This window comes from Excalfactoria chinensis, chromosome 4, assembly GCF_039878825.1.
Source record: "Excalfactoria chinensis isolate bCotChi1 chromosome 4, bCotChi1.hap2, whole genome shotgun sequence".
Lineage (NCBI taxonomy): Eukaryota > Metazoa > Chordata > Aves > Galliformes > Phasianidae > Excalfactoria > Excalfactoria chinensis.
This window is the reverse complement of record NC_092828.1, coordinates 29,252,065-29,279,019: the sequence shown is the minus strand read 5'-3', so window position 1 is coordinate 29,279,019 and position 26,955 is coordinate 29,252,065. Positions and strand designations below refer to the sequence as shown.

General features: G+C 38.5%; 1 protein-coding gene across 2 annotated transcripts; it reads right to left on the bottom strand.

Annotated features, from left to right (window-relative positions):
• Nucleotides 1–759: 759 nt before the first annotated feature.
• SLC39A8 (solute carrier family 39 member 8) lies at nucleotides 760–22,058 on the bottom strand. 2 transcript variants are annotated; one of them, XR_011903445.1, is made up of 9 exons: nucleotides 21,842–22,058; nucleotides 15,983–16,151; nucleotides 11,718–11,887; nucleotides 11,057–11,179; nucleotides 9,703–9,870; nucleotides 5,289–5,496; nucleotides 4,542–4,726; nucleotides 3,131–3,259; nucleotides 760–1,940 (listed from the first exon to the last, which is right to left on the bottom strand). XR_011903445.1 is itself a non-coding variant. In XM_072335652.1 (8 exons), exons 1-8 carry the CDS (start codon nucleotides 22,019–22,021, stop codon nucleotides 1,794–1,796), a joined length of 1,350 nt encoding a protein of 449 aa, XP_072191753.1. In that variant the 5' UTR covers nucleotides 22,022–22,058; the 3' UTR covers nucleotides 777–1,793. The 2 variants fall into 2 exon arrangements, 1 of the variants encoding a protein (XP_072191753.1); XM_072335652.1 differs by lacking the exon at nucleotides 3,131–3,259 and having other exon boundaries at nucleotides 777–1,940.
• Between the last annotated feature and the right edge of the window lie 4,897 nt (nucleotides 22,059–26,955).

Here is a 26,955-nt window from a genome sequence, read left to right as displayed (position 1 = left end):
ATCATCTCTGTTCTGCTCAGTGATCTAAAGGAAGGTTATTTCAATGATACATTTGTCTCAATTCTTTTTCTCTAGTGAGATGATAAAAATCAAATCTCCTTTGCAAACTTTTGGATGTAGGGGTGAAAAGTACCACACCACTATATTATAGTAATCTGATGAAATAGGAATAGTTGATTTTTAGAAGTCAATGAACACTCAAAGTTATAATAAAGCATTCTTGAGACACGTAAGAGTAGCATTAGCAAGTAGCTTATATGCAAGGAGTAGACAGGAAAGAATATGCAGTGGATTGACTCTTCTTCAAAGACACTAAGAGGGCATAAGGTGACGCAAAAATCTACTGCAATTGTATTCTAAACCTGATAGCAAATTTTAAATTAAGTATCATTTATTATTCCTGCATAGTTTGCCTGTATAAAGTGGTTGGGTTTTGTTGCTGATGAGTTTTGTTTATTTTTAGTCAACCAGGGACCTAGAAAAGTCATTTTCCTAATGTAACTACAGATAAGATTCAAATAAAATATTAAATCATTTACCTCACAGAAAATATATTTTAATAGTAAATGTAAAATAAAGGATTTGTCCCTTCCTACCAGCAGGAAAGAAGCCAAGAAGCCCTATTTTCCTTGAAGCTGTAAAACTTGCCTAAAAATCAATGTAGAAGGTAACTAAGGTAACATGATAGTAATACTTCCTTCAAAACTTAGTGATGGCTGAAATGGTAAACATTCATATGAATTTCCACGCACACATTTTACAACATCAGCGTAGCTAAACTGTTTATTTCAGAACTCAAACATACAAACATGATTTTAGAAAGTTCACACACAACAAACTGTAATAAAAGTTTGTATATTTTAGTAATACAACTTTCACCAAACTGCGTACAAGAAAACAATTCAAATTGAAAAAAGATATCCTGGAATGTTGATTTTAGCAAGGTTTTTTTGGTCTAAATTCCACTTTGTGCAACTAAAAATATATCCTTTCAAAATTTTAATTCAAAATAGACTTTTTTATAGAGGAATATCTATGGAAATAAAATACAAAACGAAGCTATTTTCATAAAATACAAAATGCTTGACTTATTTTTAAATACTCATGTTTCTAAAAGGTTGTGGAGTTGATCAACTGTCAAAAATTTAACACACGCTCCCTCCAATTAAAAAAAGAAGAAAAAAAAAAAAAAGTGGTTCTGAGAATAAATCAACAATTCCCGAGTGCACACACTAAGAGAGAAGATCAAAAACAGTAACTGGTATCTTTCCTTCCAGTGTTTATTAGCAATTAAAAATCATAGCTTCATTAGTACCTACTTAGAAATAGTTGCTTTTTTGTTTTTAGTTTTGGTGGTGGAAGGAGATGTTACACAGACAAATCCTGTAGCAGAACTCATGAAATTAAGCAGTTTTGAAACTGCTTGTTTCCATCACAGCTACAAAAGGATATGGGAATGCATTATTTTCTTCCTTGAAGAGCTCAGCTTTCATTTGGTCTGAGTTGCATACGCTGCGTAGTTCTACTGGCCAAGTAACCCCCTTTTGCTCCATAACAACTCAGGTACCTCTGATAATTTTAGGCAGAAATAAAAGTATTAGAATCAGTTCCTTAATAGAGTACAGAAGTTGACAGATCCTACTATTTGGATCAATGGCAAAACGGGGAGAATGGAACCTGTCAATGTTTCAAAACCAAGAGGAGTAAATGAATGTCCCGTTACGGAGTTCTAATGTCTTCCATTCATAATTTATTCGACGTCTTCAACAGTGATTCCATTTTCACTTGCATTATCACAGCTGAATATTTCCTTCATACAAGGTAATCAACAGTATAGCAGCAAACCCCGTTAGTAAACCAGCATTCTGAATAAGGAAGAATGTGAGATCCATCTTTCTTCCTGTCACTTTCTCTCTCAGCATATCATTCATCTCTGGGAACTGAAAAAGCAGATAATTTTAGGTAAGTATTGCCATCTTGTGGTAGCACGTGTAACTCAAGGCCATTTCAGAACTGGAATGTGTTGCTGTTTTGTATTAAGTACCAGAACAAACAGAGGGTGAAGGCAGTCAGAGAATAAGCCATCCTAGTTAGACTGAAAAATTATTTCATCAAGGATGGAAAGCTGAAATTGAGTTTTGATTTTCTTCTGCTTTGGTCTTGCCTGGTTGGCTTTCATGCAAATGTCCCATTTTTTATTTTGATTCAATTATTGTTCCATATATTGCTAAAAGCAGCTGTCCTTGTACTGCTAACTGTTGTGTCTATTCCTTCACTAAAATGGACAGAAGTCTTGGTTCAGGAAATAAAGATTAGGATTCTTCTACTTTATCTATAAGCAAAAGAAGTGAAGCTGAAAACATGGACAGCTTCTCAGAAGGTGTGATGGGCTAAGAAAGTAGTGGTAAAGCAAAGAAGAAAGAAGAAGAATGATGTGAAACTGGTGGTAACATATAAAATGTTACCTTAGAGTGTAATGAAGGAATTATTTTTTTTCAAAACAGGCATCTAAATGGTATGATAATAGCAAAGGGTGGCTGTTAACTGCAGATAAAAGAGATATTTCCTCTGGGAGCAAATGGAGGTGGTGACAGATGAGTACTGGTGATAAAGGTTTGCAGCAATAGCAGGGGGGCAATTCAGGGTATGTGTTGCAAATAAAGTCAATTGCAGTTGACTTTTACTTACGTTTGTCAGTTTAAAATCTTTTCCTGCTGTGCTGAAAGTAGTATAGCTAGAGTGCAAAGAAGTTTGGTTTCAGTTCAGAAGCCTTCTGTTGGGATGACTCAGAAGTCTTATCTTTCCTTCATCTCAGTAGGCAAAAAGAACTACTGAAGGCAGTGCAATTCTTGAAGAACAGATTAAGGTAAGGGGGAAGTGGCTAGCCTTCCCAGAAATCAATCAAGAGCTCTGTGTTCCTCTTGCACAAGAGGCGAGAAACCAGATTAGCTTCATGCCATACAGCAAGGCTCATTTGTGCTCGCACACATCAGTGAACCCATTGTCACACACCCGCAGCTTCACCATGTGATGATTTTACTAACAAGGAGGCTAGATTTTGTCTCTGTTTAAAACGGAAAAGAACAGGGAAAAGGCAAGAAAGTAGATAAGACATTTTCATTAATCCTACCTGCTTCTACAAGCAGAACAGGAGTGTATGAAAATCGTAACAGAAAGCGAAAAGGCAGATCCCCATGCAAAGCACCCTAATTCAGACTTGTCAGGAGGGAGAAAAGCTCAGCTGATACAATCCAAAAACCTAGAAAACGAGACAGATGCAGGAAAGAAGAAGTTGGAGGAGAGTGTAGAGAAAGAGAGCATGCAGAGCAATGCATACAAAGAAAAGAACGTTACCTACTTCAACAGATTTAGTAATAATAATTTTAAATTGAGCCATGCTAAATTTATGCCATGAGTTCTGAATATCATAGTTGAATACACTATGATTCACTATAACAGAGTGAAACTAAATAAAAAGCATTAGTAATTAAGGTACTGCAAATTTAATAAAGAAACTATTTATCTTGTTTATTTAACACCAAGATTACTACTTATAAAATCCTCTGCTATTACCTAGACAACCACAGTATTTAATGTAACAGTCACAATAAACATGTAAGAGCTCTTAAATGCATGCAGAATGCAAACGAGGCTCTAAATCTTCTCAAATTCAGGCCTCATTCTGGTTCTATACCCAAACAGATTCTTATGTGGCAGCTGGAAACACCTTTGCAGATACATCTGATCCCTTAACACTTCAACTGAACATATAAAAGTTTTAACTCTTGAAATACCTTTTTCATTCTGAGATAGAACATTTTAAGAGTAACTTACAGAATACTTGTGACTACCTGTGAAGCCAGACTTAATTTTTAACATCTAAATCTGATGTGGATCTTAGCACAATTTTTTTTGCCTTGTATATTCTAGCATACTTTCAGAAATAAATGATAGACGGATTGTTTTAAACTGAGTTCAGCAAATTACAGGTATTTTGTTGTTGTTGTTTTAGTCTGAACCAAGAAGCTGGGTCCAATACAATTTAATTTAAACCAGAATGGAATTTTTTACCTGAGAAACTCCAAAATTCCTGCTGAGTTTACACAGACACAACTAACATAACCCTAAACAAAATATTTTAACATTTTTTTTCCTTTTCTTTCAGAAGATGTCTTCCAAAGAGGCAAGTTATTAATTTAATAATCAAAACACTTTAAAATGATTAGAAATATATATCTTTTTCATTCTTTAATGGAATCTATCCAAGCTCCTGAAAAGCTTTCCCTTATTTAAAACTTCTTTTCAGTAATAGTTTGGCCAGCCCTACTTATGAAATCAAAGGCTTTCAGATTTAATGAATAAGCATAATTATTTGTGCACCTCCATTAAGGTTATAATTGATTATTTAACAACTAATCACAAGAAGTCGACGATTCTCACGTGAAAGGGACAGCATACTAATTTGCATCAAAGAGGCTGCTTTTGAAGTATCTGTTTTCTTGGAGAAAATTAAATGACTGAAAAATGAATTTTTTTCTCACCATATCTGCCAGAGAGATGTACAGGAACATTCCACCAGCTACAGCAAAAATGATGGTAGGAGCAAAGTTGTTGCCTACTAATATACCGAGAGCCATCCCAATGTAACAGGAACAAGCAGACAGAAAGTTGAAAAACAGAGCCTGACGAATACTCATTCCAGCATTGAGCAAGATGACAAAATCCCCTAACAGAGAAAAAAGAGAAAAAAAGAGAAAACCATCTTTAGCAAACAGTACTGTTTTCTGATTTCAAAGGAATCAAGAAGGAAAATACATTATTTGTATACAACTTATAATCCACTGCTGTTTTTCCTTCATTCAGGTAAATGATGAGCATTTTCCTTCAATACTAAAATAACTGGAATATTCTACAGCAATTAGGCCATGTAGAACTTAGCTAAGAGTTTCTTTATGGCTTAGACCTAAAGAAAAAAAGGGAAAAAACATGCACAGGATAGCATGTATGAACTCTGTCCACAGCAAGTGAGTTGGAACCAGATGACCCCTGCGGTCCCTTTCAACTCAAACCATTCTATGTTTCTATTCATTGTTCTAGTATTCATTCCTAGCTTCCATCCACCTGCATTCAAGAACTTCCTACAATTAGATATGTATTTTGGTACTTGATGAGCACTTTTTCCATTAAATTGTCTAAATTTCCTTTCAATCTATGCCAAGTTTTGGCAAGTGTAACTTCCCACACTGGTGATTTCCACAGAAATCAATACGTTGAATGAAGCTTCTTACCCAGTTCATGAGGAAACTCTTCACACAAGATGGCTATAGAGGTACTAAGTCCTTGAAACAGAGACAAAGTGAAAGAAGCACCGATTGCCAAACCATCTAAGAAATTGTGTACGGCATCACTCAGTGTTACCATCCAAGCAATGGTTCCAATCTTTGACAGTGGGCGCCCACCAAGACATTTACACAAACCGCCCTGGACTGCTTCTTCCTGGAAAAACAACATGATAAAGTAACTACATAAAACAATGAATAAAGAAGCCATTGAGACACACCTCAGGCTTTAAATGAATGCTGAGCACAAAATAAAGCACGAGTACATAAGAACACCAGAATGCTTAGTCTAAGAAGAAGATGGCATAGGTAACGGCAGCAAATGTTTTCTGTTTCAACAACTTAAGTGAAGACAGAAAAAAAAATCCAGATCACAGTGTCTGAATGTCTCTCTAGAAGTCTTGCTCCTGATAAAGATCTTCACAGCTTCCTCAGACACCTCTATTAATTGCATACAATAGGAAGGATCTAATCACTGTGATTGAGAGCATACATGTTTCCTACCTAAAACAGACCTGGACCAACTACATGCTGTTACCAGCATATCATGTTCTTAGAGACAGATGCATCCACCACCAGTCAGTAGCAGCCAGCTAGCTAAGTGGGAACCTAGACACGTATCGAGGTGGTCTACTAATTTTATTCCTAATTTTGATTGATGATAGTCAAGTCCAGCTATCAAAATCAGTTTTTCAAGTTTCATATTTAATAAGATCATACAGTGACTAGTTCTGACTGTGCAAGTTGAAGTCTCATAGCATGAAAAAAACTGACTGACGTAAAACTGCAATGCATATATACCCCAGGGCTCTCAATCATTCCTCCCAGAAGTGGGAGTAATTTATATATCTGACATCATGAAATAATGAAACACTTGATGAAGATAAAAGGAACTGCCATTTCAGTTGGGAGCACAAATAATCTTTGCTAAAAAGAAAAAAAAAAATTCTAATGACCCATTTCAATAAACTTCTGTACACACATATATTGCAGCTATATTATATTTGCAAACATTATAGTATTTGGGGGTATTAAAAAAAAAAAAAAAAAAAGATTTTCAAATACAGAAACTGTTTTATCTTAGTCATATCAAAATAATAATGCTGCCACAGAACTGAAGTCTGAACTTTATGAAAATATAACAATTAATGAATGCTTTCAATATCCCTAATGACAGAGCAATAAGGTCTGTCTCATACTTTGCCCACTATATCTGACATACTGAACCTTTCTGTGTAGGAGCTGCCTTGGGACAGGATGAAAGTTCAGATCAGGATTTCCAAGTCAGACATGTATTGCATTACTTGGAATTTGTAGATAATAAAGCTTTGGTTAAGAAATGGTACAAATACCATAAAGAACAGTTATAACTTCTATTCAGTGCATAATAAGTCCCAGATTTATAACTTTATGATTTGAAATGATAAAAGGCATAAAAAACAGAGAGCTTCCCTGCAAATTGAAACACAGCAGAAATGATGCGTATGTCTACATTTCTCTTTGGGCTGTAGGGGCATAACAGGCTTAGCCGAGAATTATATAAAGAACTCATTTTCGTCTGCCAGCTGCACAGGTGAGAATTCCAATTAAACTCCAAATCACTGCATACATATTTATGACAAATATAAAAGTCTGATCTCAAGGACTTTTCTGTTAAAATAAATACTTCACAAACATACACACTGAACTTTTTATGCCTCTATGAAGAAAATGAACACTGGATAAGAAGATGATGTTAAGAGTTAGCTGTAGAACTCATGAAGAACTGAGATGACTTCAGAAACGAGCTGAGGTCTGGGTTATCTACGGATTTTCTTTTACTTTTTTACAGTAGCTGCAATTAAATTGGGATAGAAGCATTGAAAGTAAAATTACTTTCTTGATCCAATCTTTCAAACTTTAGAGACAACTGTAGCTTAAAAATTATGAATCAGATTTGGAGAGATTTCTGTTATATGCATATATATGTCTATCCGCCATTTACTGTGTAGCTCTGAAGTACAATTCCTGCCTGTAATCTATTTCAGATAACGACAGGACTGCTTTCCTAAATCATATAAAGTACAAGGACATTGCTCATCTGGGTTTACATTCTGAACTTTACTAGACTGTATGTCCAATAGAAATAGACAAACAACTAATACATATACTAAATGCTCAAGGCAGACTACTGATAAATTTCCCTTACAAATACAAGGGCTTCAAAAGTGAAAATGAACATTGTCTGTCTCTGCAGGACTGTTCCATCTTTGTCATGGCACTTCAGAAGAGATCACAGAAGAAATGTCAGCTAAGGAGCTCAGGAACACCCAACAGATCTCTATCAGGTCTGCCTTTTATTAATGATTAGCACAGTTCTATATCACCACAATTTATGTCAAACCAAAGCTAACCTTCCTATTTTTGCTGTTTGTTTGTTTTTTTTTAGCTTTCGAAGCGATGGTCTCTTCTTTGTTTCCAAACTAAGAAATGATACAGAGACTCTCTTATTTTATCTCATCAGGTTACTATTGATATTTCTAAAGAATCTGTGACTCCCTCAGACATAAGTCGGAATCTCAATTTGTTAAAAGCTAAGAAAAAGGAAGAGTAATATTCTGCACACTAGCAGAAGATCCAATAGCAGTTAGAGCAATACCTCTCTGCTTAAAACATCTTCCTTAGATACCCTTTAGCATCCTCTGGGACTGCCAACAGGATCAAGTAGAAACCCTAAAATTGCCTACAGGGCATAAATAAAAGTCACTATAAAGTTTTATTATATATGTCTAATGTTAAGTGTTGGGACTACAGGCATTTTCAGCAATTGCTCTCTGAAGCAAGTTTAAGAAAAGTTACTTGTTGTCAAGTCATGTAATTTTCATAGCTACAAACAGCAGATACAAATTCTGGGTCGGCACAAAAGAGGTTTCCAAGACTGCAATTACTGCTGCAAGTGAAATATGAAAGTATGCAACTAATCAAACATTTACATTTTCTCTGTCAGTCATTCTGTTCAGGTATTAAAACAGAAAAGTTATCTGGACACTCAACAGTTGAAAACAGGTACTGCACTCTGACACCATCAGACTCCAACCTCCACCCTCATAGCCTACATGATGCTTTCTGTTCATATTGTGTTTGCCCCTATTCTTGAGCTTTGGATTAAGAGGACAGTCAAATTCTAACATGTATATATTGTCTTATCCCAAGTGGATCCCTAAGTACCAAAAGCATGTAAAATTTGATGCTGACCTACTCTACTGCACTGCCTTGTGAAGAGCACAGGCAGTAAACCAGAAATCCTTGCTGTGAAAAATCTCCCTCAGCCATCTTACAGTTGTTGCTATGGTTTTCCACTTTGTTTTTTGTTTGTTTGTTGCTTTTTTAAATAAGGGACTGTTCCACTCCTCTGTTCACAAGGAAAAGAATAAAGAAGTTCACCAACATTTTCTTCCTGCTTCCATTTTCTTCTCAGACAAAAGGAGGCTACATTTGTAGTATAAAAAAAAACAAAGAAGTATAGAACAACAAATCTGAAAAAAAAAAAATATTTAAACCAGGAGGAACAGCCGCTATCTATTTGCTCTCTATAACTTCCTGAAAGGAGGTTGTAGTCAGCTGGGGGTCGGCCTTTTCTCTTGTGTCATTAGTGACAGGACTAGAGGGAATAGTTTCAAGCTGCGGCAGGAGAGACTCAGGCTGGACATTAGGAAATATTACTTCTCAGAAAGGGTGGTCAGGCACTGGAATGGACTGCCCAGGGAGGTGGTGGAGTCACCGACCCTGGAGGTGTTCAAGGAATGACTGGATGTTGTGTTGAGGAACATAGTTTAGTGGGAGCTATTGGTAATAGGTGAACAGTTGGACTGGATGATCTTTTAGCTCTTTTCCAACCTTGGTGATTCTATGATTCTATCTCAACCTATGATACTTCCATAATTCCTACAGTATCTAAGTAGACTGGACTAGCACAACCAGCATGACAGTTACTGTACCAGTTTTCCTCATAAATCATTGATTCAGAGAAACCAAGTTCTAAAACTTCACGTTATGTGTACTCAGAAACACAATATGGATCACGTAGCATTAAAATACGCTTCAAACAAATCATTAACAAAATCAAAATTAACAGAATTAACTGATTTAACATTTATCTCTGTCCTATCTACTGATATCTACTACCTTTTTTAGCTGGCTACCAATTGAATCCATCGTTCAGCTTTCCTAAGTTTGTCCCAGAAAAACCCATACATTTTTATAGGGCTCAAGCAAGCAATAAGCTAAAAATGTAGAAAACCTTCACAAAAGCAATAAAAATTCATACTCTCTCTTCGTCATATATGCTTGCATAATAGGTAGGAATAAAAGATCGTTTTCATACCTGTGCTGAGACAACACTGATGCTGTCAAAACCAAAATTTCCATTGCTCTCTACGATGGCTGAATTTGCATAACAAGTCACCCCATTGCTGGATGATGCTGGTTTGGAGGGACTAGTCTTATCCTTAGACTGATTCTGTTCACCATTTTCTATGTCGCTATGGCCAGGCTGGATGACAAATAAATAAACAGGTAGCTTATTAAATAAGAAGTGAAATAACAAAGAAATATGAACCTTAAAAGAAAATGTGCTGGGCATCACATTCGTGTTACCTTGCTTTAAATACCAAGCAGAAGTTTAAATGAGCAGCAATAAATATTTTAATATTTAAAATTTTAGATGAGCTCCAAATTTATTTAAGTTCCCAACATACTTCTTACTATTAGCTAATCAGAAAAGTCCTCAAATACCTGTGGACATTTTTCATTGTTATACTTTTATACAGAGCCTCCCAAAACCAAATGCCTTAACCATTAGCATCAACATTTGCTAGTTATTCACTGCTGCTTACCAGGTAGAGCTGCTACCAGAAATAAAGTGCAACTTCTTTTTCCCCATTTTTCATATAGCCATTGCCAACAAGGTACAATTGGATCCTTATTATTTTCAATAGCAAGATCAGTTTGGGAGTAAAGACCCAAAGCAACATAAGAGTAGGAATAGGAACAGATGACAGTCTTCTTGGCAAGACATGATTAGAGAGTCCAAAAGGTTTGAGAGGCCTTTGTCTGAGACAAATTTAGTCTCATCCATGTGAGCACCCAGAAATAAAGTACTCTGACATACGGGTAGAAAGCAGAGCCAATTATCCATATTGTGTAGTATTTGGATAATTGCAGTGTCACTAGAGCAGGCTTGTGTACCAGAGCATGTGAAGCACAGAGCTAGTCGCTGCAGGTGAGATTCAGGAACTGTCAGCACAAACAAATTGAACTTCACAGATGAATAAGAAGATGTATATGTTACAGTGATTTCCCCTACCAGACAGGAGCTGCAGGGGTGTACTCCATTCTCTTCAACTTTTATATATTTCCACTTTTTTACTTCTGATGTTTAGCTAGCATATTGCAGACTTGGCCCTTGAAGCCAGCTAGAGTACATGCCAGTGACAACAGACCACACACACACACCTGGATTCTATTTCCAGTTCTGCTTGTAACTTCCTCAAAAAAGTGAGATTGCTTTACCTCTCCATATGGATTTTAAACTCTCCATATGGATGAATCAGAGCACTCAGTAATGCTGAAATCCTCAGGGGGGAAAAAAAAATCCCATATCTTATTAAACTATCGAGAATCTCATAAAATATAACATGTACTTTAAGGTAAGGGTTGCACAGTTTAACTTTTGTTACCTGATTGTAGATCTTTAGTATCACTTTAAGAATCCTTTCCACAAAGAAGAGAATATAGAATCCACCAAACACAGCAACTGCTTTCTCAATGTAGTTATCTACATGGGAATCAAATCCAAATGCCTAACAGAAGACAGAAAGCAATGCAAATTAGACTGAAATCTTAGTACATTTCCATAACAATTTCCTCCACCATACACAAGCACTCCACAAAAATACAGTCTTTCTACCAGCCACAAGTTTCAATGAGTTTCAATTAGGAAAGATCCTGATCCTTCTAGATTTTGTTTTTGTCAATTAGGATTAAATATCAGCAGTCTTTTAATACAGCAGAATTTTACATACAGGATGTAGTAGTTAACTGCAAAATTAAGAGGTCCAATTTGGAACAAATATAAGACCATTAGAATTTTATCCAATCCATTTCTCTTTCTGTCTAGAGGCAGAATAACCCTTGGTCTTCCCCAGGTCATAGCAACACGTGGATCTTGATGGCTCTGCCCGCCCAGACAGAAAGAGAGGGAAGCTACTGTCACTGATGGACAACCACAACCCTCTGGGGATTTCAACCCACACTCTCAGAACACCACTGCAGCATGCTTCTAGAATTAATGCACTTTAGAAACTATCATACAATAAGGTAAAGATTTTCCTTGCTTACCTCTGGAATGAGCTGGAAAATTGCATTAGAAAAGAGAGTACCAACGGCCAAGCCCACAAAGTAGGTTAAAATCTTAGGGAAATAAGACTTCTTTAAGAGAGGAGTTAAAATAAATCCCAGAAGCGATGCCAAGTTAATGATAGTCACAGCTAGGAACCCAAATCCCCAAACTGCGGATAAAAAACAAACACAGAAATATTTAAAAAATTAGTATAAAATTCACTTAGGGCTGCTTGTAATTTTATATAACATCTGAATTGATGTGGAATTGGGAAAAATAATTGTTCCCTACTTGCAAGTATATTTTACAAAGACAAAAATTATAAATGCACAGATATTTAAGGCATATACCCACAGATGGGAAATACATGGACATTCTGTCTGGGACTACCATATTAAAAACTGAAATTGTGCTAGTACAATATCTGGGATATATAATATCTGCTGCAGTAAATCAAATCTCTACAGTCAGTGAAGATTAAAGATTTGGGCTTAAGTCAACAGTCCACAGTAAGTACAGCATAGGCATAAGATGGAAAATCTTGTGTGTCCCAGGGTTAGATCCAACTGTCATTTCCATTACAAACTTCTAGATAGAAAATCTTCTGTCTTGACTGCACAAGGCCCAAAAGTCCTTCCTGATAAAGAACGATCCCTTCAAATCACCCTTACGTGGTAATGTGTTGTTCCTAACATTTCTCCTTTTCCCATCGTTCAAGATACTTCAACTTTGCTGAAAACTACTGTGTAATTATATACTATATAATAAGACCATCACTACTTATTAGACATGCAAGGTGGTAGATAGCTAGTAACAGATTTTAAAAATAGAGAAATGAAAGTATGTGAAGAAGTTGTTCTGTGTTCAAAAAGATGCACACCAGGAGAAAAATCTTTTTATTTTTTTTTAAGAAGTGGGAAATGCACCTGCTTTGGCCATCATTTAGCTTCCTTCACCACATACACATAGTTTTATGCTTTCCAAGTTCAGACACCAGGACCTGTAGTTACTTTGGTGTCTGACTTGCGGGTTGCAGGAGTTTTGCTGTTGTGTGTTGTTTTTTTTTCTAATAAGCATCAAAACATTTTGTCTCTGCCTGGCTACAGTTCTGCCCAGTTCCATCTCAAGCCCCTGTGAGTACAAAAATGCCTTATGGGTTGCACTGATAACGTCTACAATACTGCCTCAAGTGAGGCCACAGAAACACAAAGATATGCACACGGATGAAGAGTTTGTCTCTAAAAATCAACTACAAATTACAATCAAAGCCAGCACAGCATTGGATATATAAGTACAGTTTAGTATAATCCAGAAAGCTACATCAATACAATAGCCTCATTATAAGTTTTGCTACATGTACGTAGAGAAGTTACCATAAATTCCTTTCTGCATAGCAGAAACAAACAGACCAGATTGCAATCTGCATCCCAACTTTCCTGTAACACTAGATTGGCAAACATACTGGACCAGGTTCATCACCCACAACTGGGATTGCTACACATTGTTTGCACAGAGATACAATTTCTGTATGCGATGAGTTTCATATTGTGTAAAGAACAGGAAGAACAGACAGCACTGGAAGCATTCAAAGCATTTGCAAGAGGTACATCAGTGCCAAGTAAAATATTCACTTGCCATTTTCTAGAGAGAAGGAGAGACAGAGAGAAATAAATAGACCATTATATACAGTTAGATTCACTAAGCAGCACAGGAGCTTAACTCCCACTGCAATACAGGACATTCAAGCTTGTAAATGTCTTTTAGAAATCAAATCTATAATAAATAAGTGTCATTATGAGTCACACACCGCCATTTGGGATTACTACAGAAAAGCAAGTCTCTCAGTTTAAGACAAAAACAATTCCTAAATATTTACCATGAGTGAAATACACATTTTAAATTGAGCTAACAGAACTAAAAACAAATAAAATATTTATCGGATATGAGGCATTTAGGTCACACGCCCAAATTACTTCACTAGACACGGGAAATTAGAACAAGTTTCAAAAATTACAGTTAAAAAAATCTTGTCACTACAAATCACTTTCTACAACCAATGGCAAAGAGGATAAGTTCACAAACTGTGCGTGTAAAACAGTGGATGCCAAAACAGTAGGAGAATGGAGCTTAAAAGCAAGCACATTAAAACAGGGTATTGCCAAATTTGGAAAGTTCTCACAATACTACATGCTTCCCCAATGTATGGTCGAACAGTCATGCTGGCACTCTTTGTTCAGAACAGCCGCATGTACTGGGATACTTAGTGCAATAAATGAAATACTTGTCATCACTTTGTATGCTTAATGTTCTAGATCTGGATGGCTCAAAGGCTTTGGAATTTAGCATACTGATTTATTGCTACTACCATATTAACCCCATGATTATACACAATTATGGGAATTGTTACTTTAAGAAAAATATTGCAAATGGAGGAGGTGGGGGGGCTGGAGAATTGATAAGATTCCAAGATAACCATTGTTGCCGAAGTTGTTTTATTGCTGAATTATAAAGCATATTTCACCATATCACCACTGTTCACTGTTTTTATTCTCTAGGACTCCATCCACATTAAGCCTTCCATGAGTGCATACACCCTAGAAAACAGGTTTGTCTGGCATCACGTAACAGAGTAGAGCACTGAAACACAGTCTACCCTGAGACTGTGACATGGACAGCTTCCACCAACAACCACTCTATCAGTCTCTGGAACTCCAGCCCCAACAAAGAGAGTGCCAAGATGCCAAATCATGAGAAATTTAAAAAAAATAAAATAAAAAAAAAATAGACAGCAGGAGAGCAAGTGCCCCTCAAAACTCTGGTGCTCAATATTATTCCTTACAAGAAGTGAGGAGCCCTGCTCTAGGCTTTCCTGAGGCAGGCTCAGGCTCCTCACGAGCCATTTCCTAAAAAGAAGAGGAAATAAGGCTGTGGAAATCTTTTTAAAAAGCCAAGCAGACTGCACAGAATCCAACAGCCTTGGACAGAAGGAGTGCCATTGGGCTTTTACGGCTGTTTCATGCTGCTCTGTACTACTCCCTATCACATTTCAGAGAGGTGAGAAAGGATAGGAAGAAACAAGTGTTTCAGCTAGGTTAGATATTATTAGGTTAGATATTAGGTTAGATATTACAAAGCCTAAGGAAAAAAGATAGATTATACTCTGTCTTTTAACTTCTACTTTGCTTATACAACACCTTTTTAATGCAAGTAGCTGCCCCATGAAGTTGTTTGAATTAATTTCTTCTCTATGCCTTATCTGTTCATATTTTGGAAGACAGGATATTCTTAAAATGTGTGAGAGTCCCTAAGCAGAAAACTCAGAAGCACAACTGGAAACATTCCTTGTGAATTTTGCATGATGGACAGTAATAAAATCCACCACTCTCAATACTGACACAGTACAGATTCACTTTTTTATGGGGCAGGATTGGGGACAACACATAAATTTACAGCAGGATCGATATGCATTTACTCCTACTTTTGGCATTGGATCTTTCTGTGAATTTCCCTGTCACAGTCTCACATGCTTGTGTTTTTTTAAAAACTCTTAAGTATGGGCCCTGCAGATTTCTTGAGCTGCAGGCAAGGGAGGGGCAGAGAAAACACTGCCTTGCTTATCTTCCTACCGGACACTGCTTCTGAGCCATCCGGATAAAAGAAAAATAGGAGCGGTGGTCTAAATGGTTTAGGTGATCAGCTATAGATCGAGCCTTCTGCATACAACCAATCCAAACAGTGCCCTCAAAAATAAATAAATAAACAAACAGAACAAAACAAAAAAACAACAAAAAAGATTGATGTTGATACTAAAAGCCTCCAGAAAATATGTGCCCTCATATGGTATAAATAATTTAAAACAATCATATATCGATGCTGCAATGTCAGTGATTAATCAAATGTAGTTCTTATTATTCACAGCAACAGTTAAGTTTTAGGAATGATCAATAATTCCTAAAAAACATTATACTATTTATAATCACTTATGCTAATTGAAATGTTACTAATGCTGGTATTTTGAAAGTTCTGAAAAGCATTGCAGTACCTGTGCTAATAAATACTCTCAAGTGGCACATGCTCACTGAACACCTTATCTTTTACATCGAGTCCCCAAGAACAATGAATCTGGATATCACACATTTGATCCTTACCAACGGAACCAGAGACTTTGTCAACCAGCTGATTCTTCTCTATCCTATATATTATTATTATTTACCATACTGTAGGTTCCATGCAATCTAATCAGAGTATCAATGAAATAACTAACCTTGCAAAGAATGCGGTCTAGATGCATCCACAGAATTTTCCTGATGATCACATGGGTGAAAAATTAGCTGTTGCAAAACTGCAGGACATATTGTAGAGAAGTCTGAATTTGATATGTGACTGTTGTTGGGTATTCCATGCAAAGAAAAAATTTCCTCCCCTGTCAGGCACTGCAACAAAAAGGATTTTTGGCAACATTAATAATAATAATAAAGTAAGCCATCCACAGAGAAACCCAGGAATTATGACATACAAACACTCTTCACTTTGCCTTCAGCTCATCATCTAATCATCTAATCATCTAATGGTCAAGGATAAATGTGCACAGCTGTGCTAAACAAGGCCTTTCAACCAAAAAGATAAAATACTCCAACAATAAAATGCTTAAAACACATATTTATGGAAAAAAATGAGTAATTTTGTATTAAATGTTCCATACCACTAGAGACTTCCATCTAACAATTTCCACGTACTCACATTCATGTTCTCCCACAATGATCAACAAATACACAGCTTCAATTTTTTGTCTGCAAACTAACTTAACACGCTGATGTACAACATACACATCCTAAGGATGAGTCTCAAGACAAAATGTGCTTTCTTTCTATACAAGACACCAATTCAGCACACAACACGCTCTGTAGTGTAACTCAGTGTGACTGCAAGTGTAGAGCACTGGAAGCCTTAACAATTACAAATGGTTACTCCCTACTCTGCTCCGTTTTACCAGCCTTTAGACTCCCCTGCACTTCCCCAGTAATTTAGGATTATTCATAAAGCAAATCCTTCTGGAAACGAGACAAAGTAACTACAACTCATTTATTTCAACAGAGCTGCCTCCATTTCCATTAATAAATGTTTTTCTAATACTGTCCAAAAGGTGAAAGTTATGCACATATTACTTTCATGAGACTATTGCATGTTTAGCTGAAAGGAAAAGAATCGGTGGGCCAATTCAAGTGACTTCAGCCAAAATATATCCGGAATGTTTCTGCCCTGCTTCTTGAACAATCCAGTCTAATTTTTTGTTGTTGTTTTAAAGCATGTTGACCCATTTAGTCTTACCGGTGGTAGTGCACAGAGAAACCATCTCTGAAGACAGGGGGTTTTTTACAGCTTGGTAGATGAACTTCTGAAGATTGCTAGACTGTTTTTTTGTTTAACCATTTTACCCTTAAATGTTCATTATGAAATAATGTGGAATATGTGGCTAATATTACCAGTATAATACAGAGGGAGGACAGCTGTGGTCTATAGGAACAGTTCCTATACTGTGCTTCTTGTACTATCAGCTAGCTCACAGAGCCATTTCTGTAAGGCTGCAGTGAATGGCTGTTAGAAAAACAAGCCAGTGTGCACTGAGGTTCATGACGTGGCTACCTCAAAGATAGTTAAATATCTCTTTCCAGAAATATAGAATGGGTGACTAGTAATTTTAAATACTAAATTGTTAATATTAGTTTACAAAAGAAAACAAACAAATATTATTGTTGGAGCATAAAAAGTATCAATTTGACAAGCATGAATTAGTAAACTTGTAGCTTACAAAGAAATGAGAAATTTCATAGGACAAGAGCTCTTTTATGCAAGGGCAAGAATCACAATTTTATTAATTACTATTATTATTTTGATCAGGAGCAAACCCAGATGATAGCAACTCCTGTAAATGATTCACTGTTATGAGTCACGTCATCCTCTCAGCAACTCCTACATTCATCCAAGGGCTAAAAAGCAAGCTTGTGTGAGTTCACAGACACAATTAAGAGACTAATTAAAAGATCTGATCACTTAGAAGCCTTGGATTGGAGCAACTCATGTTTGCACACTGCAAAACTCTATTTATCTTTGGAGGATAAATACATTAAGACAATCACATTGCTATAAAAACTCAAGCTATTTATTTTGTAAGACTTACAGATAATCTCAGCAGAAAGATAATTTATCCTCATGGAACAGGGGACTGAGGATGACATCCTGGCTTAATGAGTCTACCATCATGCCTGTCCCTTGCTATTCAGTAAGCCTTGTCATGGTGCTAAAAGTGAGATGACTGGCTATAACGTGACTGTCACCTAGTCTTTAACTCACAACTTCAAAGAAGATACAACTGACCATGTCTCTGAACTGACCAATATGGGATTTTCTTTTAAGACTGTAAATGAAATAAAGTGATGTTCAATTTCCTACAATCTTTTCACACCAGCATAGCATATATCTATAATCAAAACGCAGACACACCAGATCACCACATTATTTACAGGAAGGAATGAGATAATTGCTCAGGCAAAAGTAATGCAAAGAGCTTTTTAATGGGAGAATGAATTAAAAAATGCTACAATGCCAACCATCTTGTAAACTTTTCATTCCCTCTTCTGATTTTCTGGTGTGTTCTTATCTTTGCTCTACCTTTATCTGTAGCATTCCACATGTGAAGCACTGAGATATGCAACAGCAACCAGTCATTGCAGTTTCTAGATGCTAACAGATTAAATACTAGGCTAGCCCACACTAGGGCTGAGCACTGGGTCGTACAGTAGCAACAGCAAAGAAGGAATGTGGTGGATACTTTTCTGACCAGTGTGCTTTTTTCACTCAGCCTGAGCCTGGATAAGGCACAATAAAGACAAATAAATATGCTTTTCTCAACTTTATTCTAACAAAAAGCATTTACTACTGATGCAATGACATTTTTTTGTCACACATCACAGGTGAGAAGTGGATGCTAGGACATGATCATGCAACCAATAAGCAGCTCTGTGAGAAACAGTCCAACCATATGAAGCTGCCTGAATACATCTGTGTGCTTTGGGGATTTCACACACACCCCGACATATTCAAGTAGCTGTTTATGTGGGGAGCTTTAAAATGTCCATGAACGTTGAAATTCACTGCAGATATTCTAGTAAGTAAGACATGTATAGAGTAGAACAAAAAAGACTATTTGTCTTCTGACTGGCTAGGCAATGTCAGATCATGGTGATGGATCAAGACAAACCTTCTTTCAAGAAGCACCAGAAAACAAGCAAACGCTACCTAAACAAATGAAAAAATAGCAGATACCAGCCTGGTTCTAGTTTATCCAAAATGTCAAACTTAATGTTCTGATTCATCTTGAGGTGCAAATGCGCAATATCTGAACACTAATGTCAATGCAGATTTTGACTTTGTTTTGTCCAAAGTGTTGTTTTAAAAACAAAATACACTGCATTAAGACAATATTAAGGCATAACACAAAAGCTGGGCATAAACACAATTTTAGAACAGCCAAAATATGATTTTAGCACCTACCGACTACCCCAAAGTATAAAATAAAGGCAATGACAAGAGGCTTTCTTCCTTTCCAACACCCACACAACTTTCTGCATATTCTCTGTCTACAACTTCTGAATACTTATGTATGCCTCTTATGTGACAATGAAATCAACAACAGAAGATAAAGTGTAGCTTTGTTTTTACACCTCTTCCTAGCAATGAAAAGGACATAGTGAGTAAACACACTATCATTTATTATCTTGAAATCATCGCTAGCTTAATAGCTATTTGTAGGACTAAAATGTGTTGGAATTCCACAGTGAAGTGTGAAAAAAAAAAACACAACAGCAGAGAGCAGCATTTGAGTTTCCTCAGTTACCATTAATTCTCTTCAAGGAAGTCTTAGCTTGTACATTAAGGGAAAGCGATAACAGCAAAAAGTGAACAGCAAAAAAACTGCGAACACAAAATAAAGAGATTTATAAAAATTCTCAATGGAAGAAAATAAAGGAGCAAAAACATGAGGAAATGAAGACAGCTCAACCAAAAACTCCAAAACATTACTCAAAAAAAAAAGGAGGGGGAAAAGGGAGTTGTTGTCAGATATGACATTTATACACAAAAAAGTGTCATATTGGACTTCATATGGTGTAAATTACCATACATGCCTACTAAGTTTTACTTAAGTGTATATTCAAAATCCCATAACCTACAAATTAAAGCATTTTTTTCCTCCTGTCTTATATTTTGAAATCAACCTGGAAATAACAGGACCAAATAAGAGGCTGTTCCTTCCTGACAGTTTTTGAAAGGTTCTGTCACTGTCCCTTACTGATCAGCTCTCCACTAAAAATGACCTCAGGTTTGGATGAGGGGCTCTTGATAGCGCAGGGGTGCGTTATCTTCACTGAAAGAAAGGACCCAGAGCCATCCCACTAACTCTGGACACTGAAGTTAGGAACTGAAAGTCTAAGATAATCCCTGTTTCCTCCTACAGTCAGATATCTACGCAACCTCAATAGATGACGCAGCCTACCTGAAAAACACATGATTCACTCTACAGAAGTAGTTTTCTCCATTGAGATTCAGTAGAGTTTGGGCCCTTGGTGCCTTACAACACACAAACCTGGATTAGGCCACTTTCTGGTTTTCTTTCAAAATCAGCGGGTACAAAAAATTATAAGCTTGAAATCACAAAGTATGAGTCACAGTGTCAAAAAATGGCCACACGAGTTACTTACAATGGACAGCACTGCCCAAAGTCACAGATATACTTAACAGCTCCGAGGGATCAAGAACCAAGATGGCAAATACACTTGCTTAAATGGCTGAAAAGGCAATTTTAAGGGGTACAGTTAACTTAGCAGAAAAAGGATACACATTTCCGTATGGCACCCTAGATATTTTTCAAAAGGACACAATTAGAGCAGGTCTGTTTGAAAGAAAAAGATTGTTTCAGTTAAGCTTCAAATGACTTATGAGGAATAGCATTGGGCAGTAATAAGAACAAGCATTATTATTTTTTCCTCTGTAGTCTGTGTACGAGGGCTACGTGCTTTTGCAGAGGGAAAACCTGAAGGACTAAGGAATCTGCTCATTTTAAAGCCCTTTTAAAGAAAGATCCTTTTCACGACTGTGTTTAACACTGCAAACTCGTATTCAGCATGTGTGGCAGGAAATGATTATACACATTTTTTTAATCCACCGTGTTGGAACAGTGTTTATTTGTGAAATCTGAAATAGAAGCACTGACTGGGAAATACTGCCATGCTTACACTGAATGCTATGTTGATTTCAGTGGCATTAACTTCAAATTAAGCCCCTGGTCAAGGGAAAGACATCAAAATCACACTGCTTCTAGAACAAACTTTATCCAAGGTTTGTGTCCATTACTGAGCAAGCACAGAAGCTTCTGCTCCAAACGTGAAAATGAGTCTCACGGTGCTCATAAAAGTACCTCCTCTGTTTCTTGCGGGGTTGAACCAAACCAGAGCAAACAGCCACCCCAGCTTTCCGTTCCTAAGGACGTCTCCAGCAGCCTAAGGATTCCCCTTCAGGGAAACTCAGGTATTCTCAGACACCACATAGGTAGGAGATTCTGTCTGAATTTTGTATCGAGACATTACACTGAATCAGTAATTTCAAGAAAAGGGATCGGTATTCCAGTAACATTCAGTCAGTACATTAAACAATGTTTTACACAGATTTCAGTAGATGAACTGATGAATGCACACTCTGCACTCCATTTAGACGAAAGATGTGGGAGTTTCTGAAAGTTTCTTCAAGCAAGTGGCGACCAAGTCCTTGCTACCGCACAACAGCTTCACGTTAGCACGTCCCGGAGTTGTGCTTACATAAGACCCGAAGGAATACTCGAGCAGCTTCTCACGGGCTGTTTGCCCACGCCAAACGCCAGGTGGAGCCGACCCAGCGGGCAGCGCTCAGCAGCCCCCGACGGATGGCAGCGGCTGTCCCGCCGCGGGCCGCTCCCTCCGACCGGTGCCGCCGCGGACCTTTGCTCCCTCCTTCCCTCCTCCCCAAGGGGAACCACGAAAGTTCCGAGCCGGAACCCCGCGCTGCAGCCCGGCCCTCGCGGCGGTACCCGTACCTGGTTGTGGTGCAGGTGGGGCAGCGGCAACACGGCGCTCAGCGCGGGCGCGGCGCCCAGCCGGCTCAATAACGCCGAGAGCTGCCCGGCCGACAGGCTCCGGTTGCTCCCGAAGACGTGCAGCACGTCCTCGGCGAAGGTCGCCGCCGGGCTACCCCGCACCGCCGCCCCCGAGAGCATCTCCGCGCCGCGGCGACTGTGGCCGGAGCGCGGCCCCTCGGCGGCCCGGCGGGGCGTGGGAGGCGGCGGCCCCTCCCCGGGGGGCGTAGTGGGGAAACGGGGCGGCCCCGGCGCGGCGCCTCTCCGCGACACCTCCGGCAGGAGCGGGCTGGGTTGTGGTACGGGGCCGTCGGACACGAGCTTTGGGACAGAACGGCCTCACCGAAGCGCCTTACGTGGCGGCTCCAGGCTCGCTAGGCGCTCCCCAGCGCACGCCTGCCGGCCGGGAGCGGGCCCGTCACTGCCGCCGTGGTCCCGCAGACGGCCGCGAGGAGCCCACAGGCCAAGGTCCAGCTCCACGTCTAGCCCCGCTGCCCTGCCACACGGCCCCGGCCACGCTGTCCCCGCGGCCGAGGCACCCGGACCTTGGAACACGGAGCGGCGGCGCCCCTCTAAAGCTGGGCTCCATCCGCACTACGCAGAACGTGCGTTTCCACGTGGCCTTGCTAGCAAACGAACGAGGGAAGTCGCGTGCGGGTGCAGGGATATTCCCGAGGCCATCACCCAAGTGAGTTAGATACGAGTCCTCGTGCTGCAGTACAGCAGCCGAGTGACAGCATCTGGATGAGCCGTGCAGGTTGCTCTGTAACTCCCTGCTACAGAATTTCACATCTGAATTGGTACTGCTCACTAGAGGGGTATGTATTTTAAAGTTACACTTTTAAAGCAGATTCTCATTTGGACCTCTGTGGAGACGTGCTGAACTGGATGAGCTGACACGCTGTCCCTAATCCCAAATTTTCCAAACCCAGCATTTGCACTGTGAGGCAGGCATGGTTAATATACTTCACCAGCAGTGACGCTCATCTGGATGAATGGTTCACGAGTAATTTTCATACCATAGTGCACGAACAATCAAGCGGGGAAAAAAATATAATAAAAAAAAGGCACAGTATAACCAGCTACCAGAAAGATCCAGAATGCAACAACCATGAACATTCTGCTATTGGAAAACCTAAATCCTGACTTACAGAGCCTGAGCAACTGAAGCACTTTCATTCCTCGCTGGGAATTGGCAGGTGCGGGCTCAGGCAGATTCTGGTCCAGCCCAGCTGCCCGTTGTTACAAATGACAGTACCTGCCCTGCCTGAGTTGTACCAACAGAAGATGCTCCACCTACCCGTGGCTCTGCTTACACATATGTGCATTTTTCGTATCTTTGAGAAAAATAAACACAAGTTTTCCTCTGCTATGAAGGGAATCAGAATGCAATGCAGCTAGCAGGAGCAGAGAGATCATCATCCCCTGCACTCAGCACTGGTGAAGCCACACCTCAAGTATTGTGTTCAGTTTTGGGCCCTTCACTACAAGAAAGACATTGAGGCCCTGGAACATGTCCAGAGAAGAGCAACAAAACTGGTGAAGGGTCTGGAGCACAATTCTTGTGAGGAGCAGCTCAGGGAGCTGGGATTGTTTAGCCTGGTGAAGAGGAGGCTCAGGGGAGACCTACAGCTTCCTAAAGGGAGGCTGTAATGAGGAGGGGCTTGGCCTCCCAGGCAACAGACAGGACCCGAGGAAATGGCCACAAGTTGTATCAGATGAGGTTTAGACTGGACATAAGAAGGAACTTTTTCTCTCAGAGAGTGGTCAGGCACTGGAATGGCTGCCCAGGGAGGTGGTGGAGTCGCCATCACTGGCAGTGTTCAGGAGGCATCTGGATGAGGATCTGTGAGATATGGTTGAGTGGCTTGTGATGGCAGTGGTAATGGGAGGGTGGTTGGGCTAGGTGATCTTGTAGGTCCTTTCCAACCTTATGATTCTATGATTCTTCTTTCAGTACGTGAAGTGAGTCCTACTAAACCGTGACCTTGAGTGTGTCTATTTCTAAACACAGCTCTAATCCCAGTTAATTACTGAAAGCATCCTGAGATTTGAAAGTCTCTATATTGAAGTGTTCCCTATGAACAGTAGATAAACTGGAAGCGAGTGCTCTGGCTAAAGCAGCTACATCAAAACAGGCTGCTGGTGCCTCAAAAAGATTTGTCAGTGCTCTGTAGAGCAGGGCCAAAGGGTTAATTTCCAAATTGATTTAGTTTTCAAGGGATTCCTTTTTAATCAGAAATATAAATGATTATTTAAATTAGTGTAATTAAGCAAATTCAGATTTGCATACATTCTTAGACTCATATTTGCATAATGCTGAAAAGTTCAAGGAATTCCTGGATAATTCCATTCAGAATTATTCTCTGTTGCCGATCCTCTACAGAATAAAAATCCTACTCTATTTTTGAAAGACAACACTTTTCCTCAAGGAATGATGCATCTGTACCTCTCTACTTGAAAAGAAAAAAAGGTTCCTAAAGTGGTTATTACTGAAAAAGACTGCAAAAATCATAGAATCATTAAGGCTGGAAAAGACCTCTATGGTTACCAAGTCCAACCATTAACCTATCACCACCATGCCTACTGAACCGTGTCCCTAAGTGCCATCTAACAAGACCTGAGGTCATGTACTTTCCCAACTGTTTATATAGCACTTGAAGGATTACTTCAGATTTTTTATGTAGCCCTGTGACGTACAGAATCAATCAGGAAGTCTGATCTTTGCTCATCTCGAGCCTGATAAGGCCTAGCCAAATTCTCACAGAGCCAAATTCTCTCAAATGAAAAGAACAACTTTTTTTGTACACTGTAAAACAAATATTTCCCAACAGTACTCCACAGTCCTGATTCACCATTGTTTTGTTTCCTGCTCTGTTTACACCTGTGTAACGTTACTGTCAAACATAAACCAGCACCAGGTGCCAGCACAGCAGATGGTGACTGGCAGTGCGCAAGATGTCAGTCAGCTTCCCTGATCTCCTGAAGGGCCAAATCCTCTCTGAATTGGCTTTGTTTTCAGAAATTCAGTAAAGCTGTAACTTCACATCAAAGCTAGCGTAATTTGTGATCTTCTTTCTTTTCTTAAAGTGAGAGGAATCCTGTGTGTTTATTTTCATTCAAAACAATTGAACTAATCTACTTGAAAATAGCAGTCATGATCCCATAGTTTGGCAGGTAAGACCGACACATTCATTCCTTGCATTACTGTTTGCACCCCTTTTCTCTCAATTCTTTGTTGGACTAACTACTTACATAGGACTAAAAATGCTATCCTGTAACTGCACATCCTTGAATACGATGATGTATGGCAACGGATATTTCAAAGTATCTAGATAAAAATATTAGATTGACACCTCCAGCACATTTTTTCTCCAAAAATATTTTTCTTTACATGATCTCTCAACAGTCCTATTCGTTCATATTTAACTTATCCAAGAAGACTCCAGTAATCACAACAACTATATGTAACTTCCTATGCCTCATAGACAAATCAGAGATTACTTGTATGTTACAGTAGATACTTGGCTTTCTACCAGTTCAGGACTCTTGCAGCTCTCCTGAACTCTGGGATCTTGCAAATACTGAAAAAGAATTTGGGGTTTTGGAGAACACAGTCAAATGATACTGTGAAGAATGAAAAACGAATAAGAAAAATAGGAAGTATGCTTTGGTTTAATCTTATGTTTTAAAAAATAAAAAATTGAATATCATCAGTTTGATGATCCTGACTCACTTTTGAAAGCCTGGTCATAGTTTGGCAATAGAAATACATCCTTGTAATGGTACAAAACATTCTGTAAATATAGAATTTAAAGGGATCTTTCCGTTAAACCACAATGGTACAGTAAAATACTCAAAAGGAAAAGTGAAATCTCAAGTTTTGCAAAAGTTTGATTCTGTAATTTAATGGCTTCATAGAGAATTACAGGTGTTAGAGCCATTATGTGGATCTCAAGCTATGAGAGAAATAATGGCATTGCTATGGTAAATCAACCATAGCTAGATTCTTTTCTGAGGCTGCTCAGTGTGAGACTGCACATTTGAATATTGTTTACCACCTTAAGAAGCTTGGCTTGTGCAAAAGGTTAATATTATGCAATATATTTCACCCAGCAAGAGGCGTTACTCGTTCTACAGCCTGCCATTAGCCATCTCATTAGCTCTGACTCTGTACAACTGTAAAATACTCAGTTTCTGATGAGAGGTATGTAATCAACCTTTCCCTTAAGACTGGATATTGTTTAAGCAAGTATCTTTAAAAACATCTCTGTAATAAAATGTGCAGATGAAAATCTTCATCCCTTTGTTTTCAAGTACAAATATATACAGATATTTAAAGATCCATAACAACATCAAGAATGTGAGTACTTTTCAATAGAGGGTGTGTAGATGTCATAGCTGTTCACTAGAAAATAAATGCAATTCTAATGATACTTTAGAAATATCATCTCTCTCCTTGTTTCCATAGGGTCATGCCTATTTCATGGAACCGAGGTATAGCAATAGAATAATGTATAATATTTCTAGTGTCAACACTCAAAATTATTTTGAGTTTTGAGATAGCCAAGTGCCATCTCTAGTTTTTAGTCTGTAAGTATAGACCTGTAACTTACAAATTCAGTAGCTGTCGAGCTACTCCTTAAATATCAGTATAAAAGTTAGGTAGAAGCTTGCTTGTAGGCAAGCTCACCAAGTTTGGATTTTATATGTGCCAAGGTGAAGCCTCTAATACACCAAGGAGCACACTAGGCCAAACTAAGGCAGTTTCTCTGAATTTTTAGATTACGGAAACCTGAAGCACCGTGTGTGAATTACTATGGATTTAGTTCACACAACTGTGGAATGCATTTCCATTTACATCTAACTAAATACGAGTGTGTATAAGCACAAGAGAAGTATTTAGAATATTCTACAATGAGATAATTTATAGGAAAAGCTTGTAACTTCCATTGTTTTAGAATACTAGTCACCTACAAAGCAAATACACACAGGTCAGTGAAACAGAGCTCATACTGTTTCCAACGTTCTGTTCACTTTCACTTAGGGCATGAATGCATCTGACTTCAGGGATT